Here is a 13117-nt window from a genome sequence, read left to right as displayed (position 1 = left end):
ACTATGGCCTTTGAGTATGACGTGTCAATGTAGATGCATCGACTCTAACAGGTATACCTCTCTGGTGTGGAATGTTGATAATGGAGGAGACTGTGGGCAGACGGAAGGTATATGGGAACTCTTTGCTGTGAACCAAAAGCTGCTCCAAAAAAATAGTCTACATAAAAAACAACACCTTTGTTGAGATATTCACACACCATAACATTAACCTTTTTAAAGTGATTTTTCATATATTGACAAAGTAGTGCATTGATCACCACTAAGTCCAGAACATTTCATCATTCCAAAAAGAAACCCCATTAGCAGTTTCTCTACTCCCTATTCCTTCCTCCCTCCAGCCCTTGGCAACCAGTAATGTAAATTCTGTCTCTATGGATTTGCCTATTTTGGACATTTCATATAAATGGAATGCTATAATATGTGGCCTTTTGCTTCTGGCTTCTTTCATTTAGCATAATGTTTTCATGGTTCATCAGTGTTGTAGCCTGTGTCATTACTTCGCCCCTTTTTATGCATGAATAATATTCCATCATATGGATAGACCACCTTTCATTTATCCATTCGTCAGCTGATGGACATTTGAGTTCCTTCCACTTTTTGGTTATCATAAATAATGTTATGAACACTCTTCTGTGTTCTTTTAGGTGATGGTCAGTCAGGTGTGGCCACAAGAGTGGACACAGAGAGGCCTAGGAAGACAAAGTTTGTTTGAGACAGAGTCACTGCACACCAGAGGCTCCACAAAGGAGGAGTGCCAAGGGCGTGGGCTCATCCGAGCAGGTGGGAGGACCCCCGGGTGAGTGCTTTTATTGGGGATCAGGGTGGAGTACACAGGAGTAGGCGTGAGGGGATATCACTGGTGCATTTGAATGTCACTAGGTCATGTTTGGGGGACGGCAAAAGGGAAGCCCCTTGTGTCGGGGACAGACTTATCACTCAGGTCACCTGGGTGGGGTGCTCACAGCCTGTTTGTGGGGATGTTGAGGCAGCAGGAAAATATGAAGTTTCAAAATTTATAATACAACTGACCCTGTAGTGACTCAACATCATTAACAATACTAATTGGGATGGATGATGTTTACCACCTGGATTGCGACCGAGATGACTTGACTTAGCCACTCAAGGCAAACTTTGATAAAGGTGACAATGAGGAAGAGTCCTTTGAGTGTATGAAGAGGGTTTGGAACCCAGTTCGCAAGCAGGCACCCCGCTTTGTTGGGGAAAGCCAAGAGAACAGGTCAGGCACCTCTGGATTTAAGGGAATCTGGTGGAAGGTTTTGGTTATGCTATGAAAGATTTTTACCTCTTGACCTAGTCATCGTAGTCTGGCCTGTAGCTGTCCAGAAGTATTAATGTATGTACAGCAAGAAGTGCCCTGAATGGCATAGATGCCTCCTTTCCTGGCTAGTAAATAGTCAAAACCACTCTGTTATCCATGACCATTTGGGCTTAGAGACCCGTGGGCATGTTGCATAAGGGAGAACATTTTGTAACCACTGTTTCACTCGGGAAATGTTTGGGGGAGTCAGCAAGGAAAAATATACGAGGTGCTGTGCCCATGAGTTGGGCTCAAAGATGCTGTTATTCAGAGCATAATACACCCATGGGGATGTTTTCCTAAAGAGGGTGAAGGCCCCAGTGTAGGGAACTGGTCATGTGTAGTTGGCTCCTGGGCACAAACAATAAGCATGAAGGGGTGACTTGATTATAATGGGCAGTCGTCCCGGCTGAGTACCGTCAGGAATGAAAGCACTCGGTGTATTTAAGCGAATGGAGGCTTTGGGAGTTTTCATTGGAAGCCATGATAGAAGTTGGCAGAGCACAGTATCAGCAGAGAGGATGTGGAGGTGGGATCCCAGGTCTAGAGGCACTTGGTGGCAGGCCCAGCAGTTGTGAAGCGCTGGGGCCATGGCCGAAACTTCGGCAGCCTGTACATATATGTTGGAGGTCTTGGTCTGTCGCCAGGATGGCATGGCGGTGGTTGTAATACAGGTGAGAGGAAGACAGAAAGTGGAGGTGTTTTGGGGAGTGGTGTGTGTGAGTATCTGTTCCTGGGCACCAGCCTCAGGAGTGCTAGGATGTGTGGGTGGCCCTACTGTGGCTGGTGATGCAGGGGAATAAATCATGGGAAATCTTTAGAAAGGCACATAAGAATGGCAAATCTGGGGGTTAAAGGCTAGACATGGCACAGAAGACTTTTGTTTTGAGGAGGGACTCCCTGCTGGGTGGCATTTAAGATGCAATGCTTTGCATCCCACAGAGGGTTAATGTGCCCTATGGCTGCTCTGCACTCACGGGGTTATGAGCTCCCAATTTCACAGGCAGTTTCCAGCCGAGCAGGACCCAGGGGTAAACAATAAACAATCTAAGGGCAATAGTACTCATACATGGTCATACATGAATAAAATGTCCAAACTCATTGGGATCAGCCAGGGGTGGCAGAGGAATTAACACTGAGCACCGAGGAGGGGTAGTTCTTTAAAAGGTAAGCGTCCAAACCCGAGTCCACATGTGGAGAAGAGGCAGTTGTCTGAGGCAAAGTCACCTCCATCAGTGATGTCTTGGTCTGGGACAATGTCCTTTGAGGTGAAGTCATCTCTAACGGTAAGGTGGTGCGACGTCTTTTGATGTGAAATTGCCTCTGTCAGCAGAGTAATGGCTTGGGTGATGTCATCTGAGGAGATGTCACTTCTATTGATGAGTTCTTGGGCTGAGTCACTGTATTCTGAATCCAAATCACCTCCACTGGTGAGATATTGGGCTGCATTGATGTCTTCTGAGGTGAAGACAACTCTATCAGCGAGCTCCTGGACTGGCGTGATGTCTCCTGAGGCAAAGTCACCTCTATTGGCAACACAGTAGGCTGGGACAAAGTAGTAAGAGGTGAAGTTATCTTTATGAGCAACGTTTTTGGCTGGGGCAATGTCCCCTGAGGTGGAGTCACCTCCAAAGATGAGGTTTTGGGATTTGAGGATGTCTTCTGAGGTGAAGTCACCTTCACTGCAGCAAGGTCTTTGGCTGTGGCAATGTATTTGAGGTGACATTCCCTCTATCTATAAGTTCTAGCCCTACCCTAATCTCCTTAGACTGCTTTTTAGGTGAATTCACAGCCATTGGCAAAGTCTTGGATGGGGGCGATGTCTTCTGAGGCAAAGTCATCTCCATCACGGAGGTCTTGGGCTGAGGCATTGCCATCTCAAGAGAAGGCCGACATTATCATTCTGGGTCAACTGGTCACCTGGGCAAGATGCTCACAGCCTGTTTGTGGGCATATTGAAGCAGCAGGAAAATATGAAGTTTTAAAATTTACAATGTAAACATTTGTGTACACATTTTTGTGTGAACATATGTTTTCTTTTTTTTTTCTTCTGCTTTTTCTCCCCAAATCTCCCCAGTACATAGTTGTATATTGTAGTTGTGGGTCCTTCTAGTTGTGGCATGTGGGATACCACCTCAGCATGGCCTGATGAGCGGTATCATGTCTGCGCCTAGGATCCGAACCGGCGAAACTCTGGGCCACCAAAGCAGAGCACACGAACTTAACCACTTGGCCACAGGGCGGGCCCCTAAACATATGTTTTCGATTCTCTTGGATATACACCCAGCAGTGGAATTGCTGGGTCATATGGTAACTCTGTTTAACTTTTGGAGGAACTGCCAAACCATTTACCAAAGTCACTTCACCACTTTACATTCCCGTTAGCAATGTATCAGCATTCCAACTTCTCCATATCCTTGCCAACATGTGCTATTATCTGTCTTTTGATTATAGCCATCCTAGTGGATGTGAAGTGGTATCTCATTATGGTTTTGATTAACCTTTCCCTGATGGTAAATGATGTTGAGCATCTTTCATGTGCTTATTGGCCAACTTTATATCTTTAAAGATGTATTCAAATCCCTTTCCCATTTTCTGAATTGTTTGTACAACGCAAATACAATACAAGACCCTTACGTGTAAGGGTATAAGACCTTCACTTTTTTCTTGAGGTATAACTTGCATAAAGTAGGGTGTATCAGTCTCGTGAATTTTTTATGCATCCGTCACCCAGATCAATATATAGCACATTTCTATCACCCAGAAGGCCCACTTTTGCCCCCTCCTAGTCAAAACCCTGCCGGCAGCCAATTTTCTGACTCTTATCATCATAAGGTCGTTTTGCTGTTCTAGAACTTCAAATACATGAAGTCATACAGCATATATCCTTCTGTATCTAGCCTCTTTTGCTAAACATTATATCTTTGTGATTCATCTGTGTTGTTGTGTGTAGCAGTAGTAGTTTTTTTATTATTGCTGCATAATATTCCATTGTTTGAATGGAACACAATTTCTTTTCCATTCTACTGTTGGTATATTTGGGAGTTGCTGCTAGTTTAGGGTTATTTTGCCTTGTGCTAATGTAAACATTCTTGCACATGTCTTTCGGGGGTCATATGCACTCATTTCTATTCATTATATTCCCAGGAGGGGAATTTCTGGGTCATGGGTCTATGAACATTACCTTTAAACAGTTTTCTGATGTGGTTTTTACCAATGTATACTTCCACAGTAATGTCACAGGATTCCAGTTGCTCTGTGTTCTTGTCAACACTTGGTACTGTCAGTCCTTTCATTTTTTTGCCTTTCTGGTGGAGGTGTAGTGTTTTCTATTTATGGGTTTGGTTTTAATTAAAAATAAATTCCCTTGTATTTGTCATAATCAAATTCCATATTCATTTTAGAAAAACTGAAAAATACAGATAACCAAATAAATAAAGGAACCCTCGTAATCCTACCATTGAGAATTACTAAAGCTACGGCAAGGCATTTTCTCTATTTATTATACATATGTAGTATGTCCACAGAGATGACATATTTAGTAACATTTTTTATCCAAATTAGATAAGAAGTACTTTGTAACTTAATATTACAACATTAATATATATCTTCATGTCAAATATTTAGCTACAAAAATTTATCATTGTAAAAGTTAAGTGAAATTCTATTTTATAGATTTACAACAATTTATGCAAACCTTGTTTTTCACATTTTATTTTCTTTCCAGATTTTTGTCATTATAACAGTTTTTGTTTGTTTGTTTTTGAGGAAGATTAGCCCTGAGATAACTGCTGCCAATCCTCCTCTTTTTTCTGAGGAAGACTGGCCCTGAGCTAACATCTGTGCCCATCTTCCTCTGCTTTATATGTGGGACGCCTATGACAGCATGGCTTGCCAAGCAGTGCCATGTCCGCACCTGGGATCCGAACCAGTGAACCCCAGGCCGCCAAAGCAGAACGTGCGAACTTAACCGCTGCTCCACAGGGCCAGCCCATATTATAACAGTTTTTGAATGGCCACACCTTTAAATAAATCTTTGTGCACATCTTTAACTATTTCCTTAGAAAAAATTCCTGAAAGTGAAATTGTCAGTGTTCACATATCTTTAAGGCTTTGAATAGAGATCGCTCCCCTAAAGGTTGTGAAAATCTCGCATTTGTAAAGTTGTAAAATCATGCCAGTTTTCCTTCCTTAACAAACCCAAAGAAAGAACATTGTTCTATTTATAAGGTTTTTAATTGCAGGTTCAATTTTCTTTACTAGAACTGGGACTATTCAGATGCTGTCTATCTTCTTGTGTCAGTTCCGTGAGTTGTGTTCTTCATGAAATCTGTCTCATCTAAATTGCCAAATGCATTTTTGGAGCCAGCCCGCCTGTGTTAGACCTTAGTCAGGGTACTTAAATCATCTTTGACCTTTGCTCATCTCTAAAAAGGAAAAAAAGATATTATTTACCTCTTAGTTTGTAAGTTATATGAATTAATGCTTTAAAAACATATAGAGTCTGCCATAGAGTAGACGCTCAATAAATTTTGTTGACTCTATCATTATCCTCCTCCTCTTCCACATTAAGGTCTTTCCAGTTCTTTCAAGCTCATGTAAATGCTTTGCCATCTCATTCCTCAGTGTCCTAGTCTCCTTGGATCACTCCTGTCTGAGAAATTTTTCAGCACTGTTTGGCATAATGTTTAGCATTTGATTATATACAGTTCTCTGTTAATTTTTTATTTGTACAACCAATGTCTCACACACAAGACTCAAAATTTCCAGTGGTTGATTGTCTCTCATGTTCTTTTTCCATCAGAGTAAAGGTCAAAATTAGGAACACAATACCTGCTCAGAAATGACTTTGCTTGAATCGGTCAGAACCCGATCACTACCATCACCAGCCTGCACACACCTCTCTGTCCCTCAGCCTGCACCCAAACAAAGGACTCTCCTCATGGCCATTTGGTGGGATGTTTTTACCACTTCATGAGGGGATTACATTCAAGCATGTGGCCATAGAATTCTCTCAGGAGGAGTAGCAACGCCTGGTCTCTGCTCCAAAAGATTTGTTAGGGATGTGATGTCGGAGAATGGAGGAATCTGTTCATTGGGGCTGGGACAAACTCTCTCCAGAATTCAGAATCTGTCTTAGCCCCCTGCATTATGGATCTCTTGGGAACATTTTCATTTCCTGACTGATTACCAGCATTCTGTTCTCAAATTTGGTTTGTGGATTTTGAAACAACCATCTTGACAACGCCGTGTGACCTTCACCTTCCCGTCTTCAGATGGTATTTATACCTCACTCTAGAGTAACAATGTCTCTTTAGCCTGAGTATGACGTAAATTTCATGGCCAACACAGTAAGCATTCCAAATTGGAGGCCCCACCCCTGTACTTTTGAACCAGTAGCAGTTGGAAGCAGGACCCAAGGATCTGCACATTTAAAATGTTTCCTAACCATTTTGAAAGAGGTAGACAGGGACAGTATCTGGAGGAATATTTTTCTAGTTCCTTTTATAATGTCCTTTCTCAGATCAGCACAAGACTGATTTGAAAGTGAAGAAAGCCACAGCATAGCCATGCCCCTTGTTCTGTTTTCATAAACAGGATTCTCACTTCCTGATTTGGATGTGATCTTTGTGGAGCAAGGGGAATAGCCCTTGTGGTAAGCAGAGTTCTCAGAGTCCTGGTCCCTGATATACACATTACCTACTCTCAGTTATTCACACAAAAACTAACCCAGGTACTGCTATAAGAGATTCTCAGATATGATTAAAGTACCAGATCAGTATGCTTTAAAATAGGGAGATAATCCTGGTCAGCATGACCTAGTCACCTGAGCCCTTTAAAGACTCAGAGAGTTTTCTCCAGCTGATGGAGAAGGATTTGATGTGCCATTGCTGGTTGAAGAGGAAGGGGCCACAAGGCAAGCAACGAAGGCAGCCTCTAGGAGGTGAGAGCAACCCTGGCTGACAGCCAGCAAGGAGGGGGGACCTCAGTCCTACAACCACAAGGAGCCGAATTCTGCCGGCAGCAAGAGTGAGCTTGGAAGAGGATTCTTCCCCAGAGCTTGCCAGCATGCCCCACGGATTCCAACAGAACTTGCCTACCTCATAATTGTATGAGCCAGTTTCTTGAAGTCAATTTTTTCCTGTGTATCTATATCAATGTCTTTGTCTATATCTAGATATAGCTATCCTCTTGGTTCTGTTTCTCTGGAGAATCCTGACTAATGCATATCCCTACCCTGAGAATCCCGTATCACTGATAGCCTAGAATTTATCTTATGTTTTATAATTTTGTATTCCCCATAGTACTTATCACCTTATAGTTTAATATAATTAACTTACTCATCGTTATTGTTTGTTGTCTATCTCCCTACCCGAGTGTGAGGCACTGAAAGTGGAGTTCCTGGTGTGTTCTTTCCCTGCGATGTCACGTAAGCCAGGAAAGCCTGCTGGCTCGCAGCAAATGTTCAATAAATAGAAGCAGTGAACACACTTCACATCACAGCTCCCCAGCTGATTTGCCCCATGATGGAAGCTCTTTCTAAATCTCCAATCTACCTCTAGCTTCAAATTTGTTATTATTCACGTTTGAAGAAATAAAAAAGAGCCTATTTTGGACGGACAGATCTCTCACTATACCCCAAGTCCCTCAGAGCCGTGTGCTCAGCTTCCTTCTCCCTGATTAGATTTCAGTCCCTTGGCTCACCTGCCCTGAGCTCTTCTTTTCCTGTTTGTGTCACAGGTAAGTTCTCCCCAGCTATTTCTGCCACTCCTGTTGGATAACTTTGTTATTCACTTTTACTAACTTTCAATAATTAGACATTTCACAGCTATTTTCCAGAGGTCATCTCCGGTCGCCTTGCAGACACTGTCCCTGCACCCACAGGTGAAGTCACTCCCCAGCAGGGAGGTGAGATCGTGGAACCAAACCTTTATCTCAGGCTGAGATGCCCACTCTCCACGCCTGCACGACCGCCGCCTCTCAACTCGTGGTCCTGACAGCAAACACCCATCAGGTAACCAGCTCTTCTTTCAGATTAAATTAAGATTCTTAGATGGGAAAAATATAAATCATAAACTCCAGGAAGACGTATTATGTGGAAAAACAATTCTGCTTGCTAGGGCTGGAACACAAATGCGGGTAGATAGGAGAAGGAGAAATGTTTTCTGAGGCGTCACCACACTTACCTGCCTGACGTCTTGACTCCACTTGTGTCACAGCTCTGTCTGAAATACCTTCCCTTACTCCCCGATAAAGTACTGAGCCCACACCCTTCCCTTAACAGAATCCCTCCTCGCCCGTGAGGAAGGCAATCAGATGTATTTGTCATCCTCTCTGTAGCCCTCTCGGTGTTGAAGTGGCAATTGCTGGCATATGCTTTCGATTTTTCTGGACTCTGGGAGCAGGTCATATTAATTGAGACTGTGATATTATGCCTCCAGAATCTTCTGCAATCAGTGAGAGAGGTTAAAACTCCCCTTACCGCCTCCCACTCCCCCTGTATAGAGAAGTGAAAGACTCAGTTTAGAGAAACGTGCTGCAAGATTGTGGTGGGTTTTAGTGGGCAGGATTCGACAGACCCATTGTCAGTCTTGAGATGTAAAACTTACACTGATACGAAATAGTTTTAAAGTGCTTGAAAATCCTAATTCTCTTATTATTATTTTTTAAAAGATTTTTTCTTTTTTCTCCCCAAAGCCCCCCACTACATAGTTGTACATTTTAGTTGTGGGTCCTTCTAGTTGTGGCATGTGGGATGCCACCTCAGCGTGGCCTGATGAGCCGTGCCATGTTCATGCCCAGGATCCGAACTGGGGAAACCCTGGGCCACTGAAGCAGAGCGTGCGAACTTAACCACTCGGCCACGGGGCTGGCCCCTAATTCTCTTATTAATGTGGCTCTCTGGTCTAAGGTCCATCAGTTCATAATTTGATTTTATGGGAGATCATTCACCCACCTGTCCAGCAACTAATCCGGAGACCAGACATGCTGCTTGTGGGCATTTTTATTCCCCAGTCTCTGAGATTTACTTTACTTAATTGAGACCCTAAATGTTTCTCCATAAAACCACTGTGCTAAATTCCTTCTCCAGTGAGTCCAGTTCTTACAAGGCAGGCGTGAACGACATCTGGACCAGGATTGGTTTCTGAGGCTCCTGTGCTGTCCCCACACTTCACACAAACTTAGCTCTCACAAAGAGTCCATTGACCGTCCCTTTTGCCCTCTGCCTTCATTTAGAGAGTTTGGTTTCAGCTGATTTCTGGTGCTCACTCTTTCTTCTTTCTCTTATTTTGCTCCATTAGTTAAATGTTGCTATGTGTAATAATTTTATTTTTCAAAGGATTTTCTATTAGTCCTTTAATTTTATTGGGTGTTAGAAAAATGATAATTTTCACATTTGAGTATAAAGTTAAAGAGAACATCCTAGTCTGATTCATTATTCCATTCTGCCCACACGCACACCTATAGCACAAGGAATAAGCATGATTATCCATTGCTGTGGGTTATACTGATACCGACCCTGATATCAGTTTCCCCACACTAAACCCAGCATATATGGGGTTAAAACTAAAACACTCATTCCCTGCTTACTCTCTGGCTTCCTGGCTCCAGAATCCACTATACTCCATGGAGACAGACACCATCAAGGACAACCACCTGGATTATCTCTTCCCCACAAAGAGATACAGACTGGTGGGAAAGCTGCTGACCAGCAAGGTCACAGGCTTCCTCCTCTCTGCAGGTGTCTCAAGGCCAAAGACAGGCTGGTGGGAAAGCTCCGACCAGCAAGGCCATATGCTCCCCTCCCCTACCTAAAACCCCAAATAAAAACCCTTCCTTTTAGCTTTTTGGGGAGTTTGGGATTTCAGCGTTAACTGCCCTCTCTTCTTGCTCAGCTTTGGGCAAAAATAAAATTCCTACTTTCTTCCACCACACCCGGTGTCAGAGATTGGCTTGCTGCACAATGGGTGAGCGAACTCACTTCAGGTTTGGTAACAATAGCATCTGTAGTTCCATCTTGAGGAAATGTGAACTTGGATTCTCTTGCCACCAAAACTCCACTTCTGCATGCTTTGCAAAGGATGAACAGGAAGTTCTTAAGTTTTTACTTGGTGGAGCTTCTGTGTTGCATGAATGTCTTATTCTCTTCTCCCAGGTACACCAGCTTGTCTAGCACCTGCCATTCTAGCTCTCATGCTGCCTAGGGGCAGGTGACACTACAGCTCTCAGTTGCTCAGGAGAAGCTAATATGTGGGCTAAACAGAACACTAGATGTCGTAGTTCAGAAATCCAAGCAGTGAGTCAATAAGTTTTCTTTAGACTTTAGGTGGTAGAAAGGTGTAGGAAAATGGAGAAAATCAGTGTGGACCTCTTCCATGCAAATGTTGGAGGTTGAAGCAAAGGAGAGGAAGGCACATTCTAAGGAGGAAGTGAGTGTCTATGTTGGAAATTTGAGTCTATTACACTTTAAGAAGAAGAGGGAGAAGACATTGAAAGGAAGACATATGTGGGCTCAGATTTTTCAGGGGTGGTTTGATGAAGGATGCAGTTGGGATCCCAGAGGGAAGGAGAATGTGACATCAGAATGGCCTCGGTTGGGGCTGCCCCCGTGGCCGAGTGGTTAAGTTCGCGCGCTCTGCTGCAGGTGGCCCAGTGTTTCGTTGGTTTGAATCCTGGGCGCAGACATGGCACTGCTCATCAAACCACGCTGAGGCAGCGTCCCACATGCCACAACTAGAAGGACCCACAACGAAGAATATACAACTATGTACCGGGGGGCTTTGGGGAGAAAAAGGAAAAAAGTAAAATCTTAAAAAAAAAAAAGAATGGCCTCCGTTATTTACCATACCTGAATACATAACTCTACCACCTCCACTTTCAAAAAGCTAAATCAACAAACATCAATTAATGACTGTCAATATATGGACCATAAATATGGCTGAATGTTTTGTATAGATGTATTTCATCCATTAAGAAAAATGCTAGGCTGTTCCCACCCTCCTCATAAAGTTGATACTAATATTGTTACACGATAAATACATAGCATAGTCTTGATCACACAGGCCCCCTTACTCCAAGTAACTGTCTCAGAATCCTTGTACAGTCCCACTACATAAATAGAAAGTAGGCAGTGGTTTACAAGAGAAATGGGCTTGAGAGAGTGCCGATGGGTAGTATAAATAATTCTACTAGATATATCTTGGTGAAATGGGGGGGGGGGGTATGATTTTGTCCCCTCAGTAATAAGTAAATGCTGGGTCAGATTTGGAGCTTGGTGATATAAAGCATATTGGCATCCACTGTAGAAAGACAGGCATAAAGGAGAGAGAGTTTGAAAACAAATAAAGAGGCTGCCTGGGGTTTTTTTTAGTAAAGTTTTGTCACAGTGATGATCAATCAGTTACGGGGCAGGAAGGCATCTGATTTCAGATGTTCCCACATGGGCCAGATCTGCCTGCCAGAGAAAAAAAAGACTGCTGCTGAGGCAATTTTCTGTGATTGATGGAAAGTGTATTATTTACTTATAGGAAGAAGAAAAAGTTACCCACTATGAGCCTAAAATCTTGCTAGTGAACTAACCCTCCTGAAGCAAAAGACATTGTCCCACTCAGGAAATGCTCCTCTATTCCTGTACGTCTTTCCTTTGGTTGCAGATAACAGAAAAATAATTCTTTATAATTTTAGCAAAGTAAAATTTAATAGTAGGATACTAAAATGCTTGCAGAAGTCACGAGAAGGATGACAGGCGGAGGTTTGGAAATGGGCAAACCCTAAGGCACATGAGGGACCTGGCTGCAGGAAGAGAGAAGGACGACTCTGCAAGTTATCTCTCTTCTCGAATTCAAATTCCTGAGAGCGAGAGTCCAAGGGAACCCATGTAAGTCCTGTTCTCTACCCTCGCTTAGGAGAGGGAGTGACATTTGTAATGATAGCTCTGCGGGATATGTCTAGTAGATGTAGACCCTGCATACCTCGGAAAACAACCAATGTGACAACAGTGCTGGAGAGAACAGAGCCCAAGAGAGAAAGAAAAATTATAATACCAGTTTCCCTGGTAGGTGTCAAGGATGGAGTTACTCCCCACTTGGCAGAAATGCAGGTGAAAAGGAAAAGAATCCTCTGAGGGGATGAGAGTGGTGTCAACTTAAAAAGCAAATTTGCCTGTTATTTTATCTCAAAATGAGTTTATTCCAGAATAGCCAAAAGAATTGTAATCCAGGATGTACATGCTGTGGTGAACCACAGGCAAATAAAGAAAACAAAGGAGGGGAGAGGGAGGGGCTGTGCTAAAGGAAAGCCCGTTGGGGAAAAGTGACAGTTCAGGGTGGCTATGGCTGCTCATTGGCTGGGCTGTGGCGTTTCTCACTGGCTGAGCTGTGGCGCTTCCCATCAGCTGAGCTGCGGCGTTTCTCATGGGCTGGGCTGTTGCTGGCGGGGCGGGAACAAAACTCTTCCTTCAGTGGTAAAGTAGCTGTCCTTCCTGTGGAGACGAAGCCAGGTCTCTTCCAGTTTGGGGTAACTGACATGTGCGATTCCACCTGAGCTCTCCCCACACGCCTTCCAGACTCTGGTTTGGCTAAGCTTCCTTTATTGATTTCCAGAGCGGTGACCCGGGCAGGTATACAGAGCAGAACCACCAGAAGAGATGAGGGTAGCCCTGAGGGCGTTCTTCCCAGGTGTGCACCTCTGGTTGTCCAGGAAAATGCTGAGGCACCTCAGGGAGTACAACATCAGTTTCCTGACGATGTCAGGGTAGTCCAGGCGCCTCAGACTGTGCATGGAATGGGCTCTCTGCCT

General features: G+C 43.7%; 1 protein-coding gene across 2 annotated transcripts in view; it reads left to right on the top strand.

Moving 5' to 3' along the window:
* Positions 1-12197, top strand: part of ZNF606 (zinc finger protein 606) — a 50411-nt gene extending 38214 nt beyond the window's left edge. Inside the window, exons 6-7 of one of the 2 annotated variants that reach the window (XM_070225055.1) lie at positions 8204-8333; positions 12045-12197. In XM_070225055.1, coding sequence (XP_070081156.1) covers positions 8204-8316 — 113 coding nt within the window. In that variant the 3' untranslated portion in view covers positions 8317-8333; positions 12045-12197. Of the gene's footprint in view, positions 1-8203; positions 8334-10964; positions 11144-12044 lie in introns of those variants that run through there. The other variant, XM_070225054.1, reaches the window with a different exon arrangement.
* The last annotated feature ends 920 nt before the right edge of the window (positions 12198-13117 follow it).

This window comes from Equus caballus, chromosome 10, assembly GCF_041296265.1.
Source record: "Equus caballus isolate H_3958 breed thoroughbred chromosome 10, TB-T2T, whole genome shotgun sequence".
Classification (NCBI taxonomy): domain Eukaryota; kingdom Metazoa; phylum Chordata; class Mammalia; order Perissodactyla; family Equidae; genus Equus; species Equus caballus.
Note: the sequence above shows the minus strand (reverse complement) of the source record. Positions and strands in the feature narration are given on the sequence as shown.